At 33.6% G+C, this 9,143-nt stretch overlaps 1 protein-coding gene across 1 annotated transcript; it reads right to left on the reverse strand.

Annotated features, from left to right (window-relative positions):
* Nucleotides 1-2,577: 2,577 nt before the first annotated feature.
* LOC114415734 (UDP-rhamnose/UDP-galactose transporter 6-like) lies at nucleotides 2,578-8,692 on the reverse strand. The gene is made up of 6 exons (XM_028380568.1): nucleotides 8,535-8,692; nucleotides 7,374-7,599; nucleotides 6,347-6,531; nucleotides 6,045-6,245; nucleotides 5,506-5,667; nucleotides 2,578-3,212 (listed from the first exon to the last, which is right to left on the reverse strand). Exons 2-6 carry the CDS (start codon nucleotides 7,501-7,503, stop codon nucleotides 2,889-2,891), a joined length of 1,002 nt encoding a protein of 333 aa, XP_028236369.1. The 5' UTR covers nucleotides 7,504-7,599; nucleotides 8,535-8,692; the 3' UTR covers nucleotides 2,578-2,888.
* Nucleotides 8,693-9,143: the final 451 nt, after the last annotated feature.

A 9,143-nucleotide genomic window follows, 5' to 3' on the forward strand; every position in this document is an offset into this window, starting at 1 on the left:
TTTTTCTTGTATCAACACCACAACTCAGAGTAAAAAAAATAATTAAAACTTGACAGATTTGGGGTTAACAAAGAAGAGAAATCAAAATTTTATCTAATTGCTTAAACAATTAACAACAGATTCAAATGAAAGCTTGAGCATGATATCCCCTTCATCAATTAATACACATACTCATACACATTATCACACATACAGAAAAATCTTCTTTCAGAAAACCTTCAAATCTACTCCCCTCAAACAAATCTTTGCTTCCCCAAAGAGAACGACGACCGTAGGCGAGAGAGAGAAAGAGTCGGCAAAAGAGAACTCACTGACTGACAAAGGCGGCAATGGGTGGCGACGACCAACGACCAGCGACCAATGAAGAACGACGGCGAGAGAGAGGGTCAGGTGGAGAGAGAGAGAAGTCGTGGAGACTTGAGAAAGAGATCAGTGTGAGGGATAAAACAGTTTTAAAAACCTATAAAAAAATAAATTCCTCAATTTTACCCAGCACATTTTTGTTTTGAATTTCTATTTTAAAATCAGAAATAAAAAACTTACCACCACTCTGAACCGGCCTAAGATGTGATTTTTAAAACGTTCAGTACAAAAATAAACAAACTTATCATAAGATTGAATCATTGTAAAAAAAACTTTTATGTTATCAACACATTCTAAATAAATCAAAAGAAAATTCCTGTTTTTTAAGTAAAAGTTTGCTTTACTTTATATCAATTATCGTTATATATAATAATAATAATATAATCATCAAAACAGTTTGGAGCATAGTACATTAAAAAAAACATGTCTCCCTTTCGATATTGACATCTTAGGAGGAACATGGTGATAGTGGCAATTCTCATTCAGTCAGCAAGATCTCAACAACAAACATAATAAGCCCAGCAAGCATAGGCTTTCTCATTGGTGATCTCATTCTGCTACTATAACGAATTCACCCCTTTGATTCCTCCCTATTGTCCTCGGCAACCAACAAAGTTCTCCATCATCGGATATCCTTGATAGTAATAAAGAATACTCTACAAAAGTCAATATACCCAAATTCCAAGAACTGGTTTTATTTTATTTTTTGTTTTGTTTTTGATAAAATGTGCATAAGTAACCAGTTGAAAACTCTTCTGAAAATGTATATATTTAATAAATTGTGGTAAAAGGTTTTTTAGATTAGGTTTTAATTTTAAATTATTTACCTGAAAGTTAAGCTGCGAGAATGATCAGTTTATTGAAACAAAGATTATCAATAAAAAAAGAAGTCTTCTGAAAATACATTTTGATCACACAAATTATCGAATTGAAACAAAGTACTAGTAAATTGAAGAATTGAATTAGTAAAGTAACAAAAATTACTTTTTTTTGCCGAAAATGTATTCTAAAATTCTAAGCCAAAGCTCAATTTTTTCCTGTAAAAGTAATTGACAGGTAAAGAAGCATTTTACTTTCTATAATAAAAACAATGCACTGTGGGGAATATCTGAAACTAGCAAGTAGCAAGCCGTGTAATCTATGTGAAAATGAAATAGTAAAAGGGAAAAAAATAGCAAATATTTTAGCTTGGGTTGGGACAGAGCCAGGTGCTGACCTGCTGCAACAGAAGTGCTGGTACGTGACGCCTTAAATGTCAAATTTTAACCTAATTTTTACTGTTTTGCATGAATGCATCATTCCCCATGTCTCAGAAAATCAGGCTTTTATTACAGGCCCTGCTTTCCCATTGTCTCAAAAGTGCTGTGTAAAATATGCAGATCTAGCTGTTGTTGGGACCATGGCAAGTGAATCCTACAAAAAACTTCCAGAAAGCAACTTCAATTATTCAGGATTACGTTACTGCGAAGCCCACCTAACATAACGTTAGGCATTTACTATGCTCTTTTATTTAGCTCTGCCAATCGCTGCTACAACTTACTTCAAGCTTTGTTGTTTTTTTCCTACAGACAAATCAGTGCCCAATATATTTTTATTCATCATAACATATATTACTATTATTTTTATTTTATTTTAACTGGAGAGCATATTAAACATAATAGGAGGACATCATCCTCATTTTGTAAGTGAAATTCCTTCCATTAAAACCTAAAGACTGGATTTCAAGGCCTTACAAGGTAAATTAGTCCCACTAATAATCCATAGGTTGCAACTTGGTCCATTTATTATGGATGCCCATGGGCCGAGTGGTCAAGCAATATCTACTTTTTACTTCCTGTTCATTCCTGTATGTCTGGTTTCTTTGTTGAGTGTTTGCTTGCTTGTTTTAGCACATCAATCCATTTGAAAACGAAATTGATACTTATTAATTTTCGAAAGGTTATATTGAATATCGATTCTAAGTTGGAGCCGAAGTAATCACACTACGACTATAGAATAGTAGTATATAGATCATCTTTTTTTTTTTTTTTGGCTGCATAGATATAGATCATCTACCAACACACTCCTAAATTAGAATCCAACACATCTTTTTGAATGCAAATAACGTATAGCATGTCTGTGCTACCATCGTAAAACTTTCAAAAGTACTTTATAGAGTAAAACATTTCATAACTAGGTAATCCAAACATGCTAATAGTTGTCATGAGTAGAAGGTAACAACGGAACCAACCCTAATGGGAAAAATGGAATTAAACTTTTACTATAAAAGTAACAGTAACATTTTCTGTCATAAAAAAAAAGGAACATAACGTAGATTTTTCCATCCCTTAACGCTGTTTCCTCTCATTTCTTTCCCAAACAATTCATTAACACATAAGAAAAGATATAACCATGATCTATAAATAATTGGGAATTCACTCCTGGTATAAAGAAAATGAACCAGCTCGCCTAATGGGCACCTGATTTTTTTCATGCAGTTCACCAGAAGTTTCATCACTTTTTCTCTAATTAGTTTCTATTATTTTCTATTCCTTCGTATCTGGCTCAGAGGACACAGGTAGTGAACTATAATCTTGTGTTTTGGGGAGGGAAAAGCTACGACGCTCTTTCCCCCCTGGCTTGGAAGAAGCACTGCCATACCAAACCATTCCTGCTATTGCGATGATCATGCCTAGAACAACATGTAGATTGAGACCCTCTTTTCCAAAGAAAATGAATCCTAAGATCAGGACCAGGATAGTCTTCATGTGACCAAGGACTTGGAACGTTACAGCCGTGAACCTACCAATGCAGATGAACTGGCTGAGGTTTGTCCCTACTGCGATAGTGCAAGACAGAATGATGAACAACTGCAGACAGCAGGAGCAGCTCAGTTTAATAATAGTATTCCAGGAGTCACAGTATTCATTATTGTTTTCTTGAGTAAAGGTAAACTATACAGTATTTATAAAGTTGACATAAAGTGTATACATATTTGGATTCTCTCCTTTTTCTTAGGAAAGTGACAGTCATTTTTAAGATAGAAAGACAAACAAAACGTGCAGAGTCTATGCACAGGAAACAGTTGGTCCCTCTATAGAATAAATGTTCTTAAAAAATGACAGTATTTTCCTAAGGTAAAGGGATAGGATCCAAATCCACCAAAAAACAAAATGACAAATAGAACATTTGGTTCTAAGGAAGACCAAGGATGGGCACCCTCACAAGATCTGTGTATACTGAGCAACCAGTTATTGATGAGTACCGATTGCCAAGAATACACTGCTTTTATGAATAAAAAGATCTATATGCATGCTGCTGCCTACCAGTATAGTGATACAAGCAAATTTACATGGATGCAGTCAGTTTGTCATGCCTTTTACAGGTACCATATGGATAGGCACACTAATAATCATATTTAGCATTAGTCACAAGCAACATCAAAGACCAAGGAAATTATTGTAGAAGCACCACTGGCAAATCAGGGTGGATGAAATAAAAATCTCCAATAAGTCATAAATGGGGGACATGATTGGTCTACAGAAACAAGATTATATAAATATAATTAAAATTTTCAACATTCACAGGGAACTTAAAAAAAGTAATGATTCAAATAGATAGTTCTCCTCTAGAGTCTAGACTGTACATGATAAACAGATCTGATAGATCTTTCTTAAAGAGAATTGCTCATAACATGTTCATATTTTAAACTAGATTGGTCACATTAAGAATACAAAGAACCAAACATTCAGTATCTAAATGAATTTAAAGGATTAGTTAATGTCCCCAAGCTGTACTAGTTTGCACAAAATACAAAATAATTGTGTCACTTTTAGGATTACTTTCTTTTCCACTCTAAACATTTTGAAAGAGAAAATTAGAAACAAACATGCATTAGATTTTACATTGAGATGGTATTAGTTGAAAGGCTAAAGTCAACAACATATCCGCTAAAGGGAGCAAAAAAAAAGGGAATGGTAAAGAAGAATGCATTCGTTAAGAATGAAATGCCACCTCTTCAAAAGAGACTGAAAAGGTAATTTCACTCTAAAAAGAAAAATGATGTTGCATTAATGGAAGTTATCTTGATTATGACACTTTGAACTTCAAATGCTATTTACTGACCCTAAACAGCAAATCTGGAGTTTTGAAAAACTCTTAATGGAAGAAACCTTCGAGAACTTATAGCTGCCAGCAAGGCTTACAGGATTTATAAATTCATAATTAGTTAAGGCTTAGGCTTAGGTAGGGTTTGGCCCGACTTATTTTTAGCTTTTTTTCTCCTTAAAAGGAGATGCTGAGCCAAGAAGTATTTATATAAAAGTTCTTAAAATTATAAGGAGCTTATTTTATAGTATACATACATCTTAGGAAAAAAGGAGCTACTTAAAAAGCTCCTTGGTTTTATAGTATACATACATCTTAGGAAAAAAGGAGCTACTTAAAAAAGCTCCTTGGAGTAGCTTCTCGTTCACTTTTGCAGAACTTTTTTCCAGCAAGACCCAGGATTTATTTTTAGTATCAATAAAATAATTTGATGTAAATTAAAATAATTTTACACAGTATTATTTTATAAATATATTTTTTCATTGGACGGTGTAACTAGTTTTAAATAAAGCTAAAGTTTTTTAAAAAGTTACCAAATAACTTTTGGCTTAAAGGAGCTTTTAAGCTAAAAAAATGAAATTTGAGAAACAACTACTTTTCTTTAAGTTCTTATTTTTAGCTTTAAAAGTAGTTTTTGAGTAAAACAAAAAAAGTTGGGTCAAACATAACCTTGATCTTAGTCAACCAAAGGATTCTTTCTCAATGTCACTAAGCAACCTGACACTGAAATTAGGCAGTCGAATTTGGTACCCAGTTCCATGATAAGCAATGCGCAGCATATTAACCTCTATAACAAATAGGAGTTCACCATGCAACAGATACACAACATTCAAGATTAGTCCATACGGTTGCAAGTTACTTTAAACTTCTCACCAGGGGTGGCAAAAATGACGGATCAGATAAATCCACCATCCAACATTCAAAAAGTTCTCACCAAAAAAATAAGGCAGACTAAACCCGATACATAAATAAATTTCACAAGTCTCTGTTTCTCTTCCTCCTCACAACAAAACATTAAAAAAAAAAAAAAACTAGAAAAGAAATAGAGAAACTTACCGTGGATGTCAAACCATAGCCGTAGGCATCAACTCGTTTGCCCGTCAACCAGTAGTCCATAAAGGGGCCTACTAGAAGTAAACTTGCTGCCTGTGCTGGTGCAGTGTGGCCCAACAAGTTAAATGACCCAATAGAATACTTCCTCTGAAGAAAATGCACGTACTGCCAAAAAAAATTATGTTAAATATCAAACCAACAAGACTTAGGAAATGAAACCCAAATAAGGCAGGAATAATTAGAACCATTGTGAACTAAAACAAGTTATTGAAGTCTGTTGTAGAAGAAAAGCATCTGAGAATACTGCTTGTGATAAAAATACAGATAAACAAAGAAATATTATTGTAGGCTTCCTAATTTGTCATTTTTAGTTCTATAACAAAGCTATTAATTGCTATGTACACGAATGTTGCCAACAAGCATCATGAACCAAGAACTGAACATTTAAATCTGGAACTGCCTTGGTGACATGGAATTCAAACTGATTGGTTTCTATCTCCCAACTAAAGATTCAGGATTTGATGATAGTGTATGTTACTTACATACTGTTGCAGGGCTGTGCTCCAAACTGCTATTACAGCAGCTATGAAACCCTTTGCATTGACACTGACATCAGTGACTGTACAGACAGCAACGCCGAGCAAAACCAAAACAATACTAAGCTTTGTGTCCCTTGAATATCGTACATTGTCCAAGACAACCTCCAGGAAGCAAGATACTGGAATCATGCTCAGCTTAGCAATCTGACAATTTTATTTCAAGGAATAATTATTATAAATATTATCTAGAGTTTACTATAAAGAGGGTTCAAAATGTTATAGGCTACTAAAAGCCTTAAAGTTACCTGATAGAAACCAACAGAGTTCCACATTAAACTCACATTCATCCCAACAATGGAGAAATTTGCAAACAAGACAAATTTGATTATATCAGATAATGGAAGATGAGAGGTCTGGATATATCCCAACGATTTAAGAATGAGTGTCAACAAGGTTGTCGTGGCAAAATGGAGACCAGTTAAAGTTGTAGCTGCATAATAGCATTATATGATATAGAATGTCAGAATTCAGGAATGGTCCAGAAGTTCAGACTTCAGAAGCAACCATCTGTAGCCTTACAAGTTACATATAAAGAAATCATATACCAAAATATTCTTTGCTTGACTAGTTATAGAAGAGATTTTTAATCTATCATCTGATGCTATTCTCAGTACTTTAATGCTATTTTAGTTGTGGGATCTACGAATGGTAATACTTCTGTTATTGATCTCAAGTTCTCAACCAAAAAACATGCAAATGAAAAGGTTGTTTTGGATGAGAAAATGTTTTTGCAGATTTTGCTCATATTTTAGGATTTAACACCACTGATACAAAAGGTTTGCAGACTGTATGACCTCAGCTTGTCATCTGAATGCATACCTTTTGCTCAGATTTTCTCTCAACCACTCTTTTACTGAAAAAAATAGTAGCTTACAACATCAGTGATGCTAATTTGTCCCCTATTCAACTACCAACAAGACATATGGATGCTTCTTTCAAATCCTAGGATAGTCAGCACAACTGATACACATCTTGAATGACTTAATCCAAGAGACTAAAGTTGTACAATCTGAATGACACTAACAGATAACATCAAGGTGAAATTACACTCATAAAACATGCAATTCTATTGTACCAAAAGGGTTTCTCCTTCTTTACTACTTCACATACACAAACACACATACATACGTGTATTATACCAAAAAGGAACACACAAGATTGGTAGTTTATCCAAACAACAAATAGAAAAGAAGCATGACATCTTTAAAATCATAGGCATGACAGATCAAAGATTCAAGAGAGGAAATGGGAAAAGTCATGATGAGGTCATACCAAAACTAAAACCATATGTAGCCATCAAGGCCTTATTGACAAGAATAATTCCCACAGACGTGACCACATTGAACAGCCATGATGCTGCATCAATGGAAGCCTTCCTATCACCCTTGCTTACAGAAGACATGTTGAACTAGATCTTCCAATACACTAACTGAATTCCTCAATACGCTGCCTTCATGCAAGAAAATGTATCACTAGTTTCAGAATCCCAAAAATTTATCTGTACAGAAAAACCAGTCATCAGTATAAACAGATATTACTATAAATAGAGTAAAATTCTCTTCCTGCTCCACATTTCAGAGAGGGAAAAATAAAACAAAAAATGCAATTGTCTTTGGAGGGAATGTGGTGGGGGTAAATAGTGGCAGTTTATATTAATTCACAAGGGGACTTATAACCAAAGGAAAACAACATGAAATATGAAAAATCTTATCCACCCTTCATAAACATCTCCGTCCAGAAAGTTGACATCTGCAGCAGAGGGATCTTTCTATATATATATATATATATATATATATATATATATATATATATATATATATATATATATACACACTACACACATAGATATAGATAGATATATACAAAGTTAAAAACAATTGATTCTGAGTTTCTTATGAGAAGCCCCTTGTTTTATTGGTCAAAACATCCAAAAAAATAGGGAAACAAAAAACAGAACTAAAAATAAAAAGAAACAAGTCAAGGCTAAGGACAGGGACATGGACATTGAAGTTCACGAAATACACACTTAACACAGTGAACTATGATTAACTAAAACCACAATCCTACATCCTCAAAGACACGATTCAGCTAATAAAAAACCAATATCAAGCAAAATCAGACCAAAATACAGCAATCTCATCAGATCCATTACTATTTTCAACAATATATAGTAATTCACAGCAGATTCGAGCTCCAAAGTGAACAAAAATAACGAAATTACAAAAACTCTGAAAGCAGAAGAAAAGAACTTGGGCAGAAATCAACCTCAAACGGAAACCCAAGTACGGATCCGCGATCCCTAATAATTAAAGACTGCGGTAGTAAGGAACAATAAGAATAAGAATCCACAAAACACATGAATCTTAACAGAACGACAGAAACAAAAAAGCATGGTGATATTGATATATTACGTGAAGGAGTTAAACGACGCACCGTTTAGAGGAAGGCAACGATGTGGTGGTTCTGTGCTTTCTGTGTTGGCTTTTAAAATGGTGCGTGGATGGCTGGGCTGCTTTAGTAACGTCCAGATTCAGGGATCGAAGGAAAGCTGAGTTGCGTTTGCGGGGAAAGCAGCAACAACTGCAAAGTCATCGCCAACGCCAAATAAATACTACTAGTCAACTCTATTTCATTTTTACCATAATTATATTTACTCTATTTAATCACATTTATGATGTCATTAATTACTTGCTACTATGTTTAGTCAGGGCAAAAAAGATAGCCCATCAGAAAGGTAAATGTTCCTTTGCCCCACCACCACTTTAAGTTAGGTTTTATGATTAATTTTACACTTTCATTCCATCCTACATATGATTCATATAATTTTTAGGATTATTAAAAGTAAATAAACTTATTATATGTCATAAATTTGTGATTATAAAATAATATAAATTTTTTTAACTATTTTACACGATTGTCATTACATAATTTATTTTTTCTGTTATGTTTTTTAGAAGAGACCATAGTTTGGAATATCATTTTATTTGAGTAAAATAATTTTTTTACATAAATAATGATAAAATTTTCATTTTGAGCATTTAA

The sequence above is a fragment of the Glycine soja genome, chromosome 6, assembly GCF_004193775.1.
Source record: "Glycine soja cultivar W05 chromosome 6, ASM419377v2, whole genome shotgun sequence".
In the NCBI taxonomy this organism is placed as follows: Eukaryota; Viridiplantae; Streptophyta; class Magnoliopsida; order Fabales; family Fabaceae; genus Glycine; species Glycine soja.

What these genes read in the sequence shown, in the direction of transcription:
- LOC114415734 (XM_028380568.1), bottom strand. Translation starts at nt 7,503, where the DNA reads ATGTCTTCTGTAAGCAAGGGTGATAGGAAGGCTTCCATTGATGCAGCA. An exon ending in ACTCTGTTGGTTTCTATCAG is followed by an intron (nt 6,246 to 6,346) that starts GTAACTTTAAGG and finishes TAAAATTGTCAG; the next exon opens with ATTGCTAAGCTGAGCATGAT. An exon ending in GCTATGGTTTGACATCCACG is followed by an intron (nt 3,213 to 5,505) that starts GTAAGTTTCTCT and finishes TGCTGTCTGCAG; the next exon opens with TTGTTCATCATTCTGTCTTG.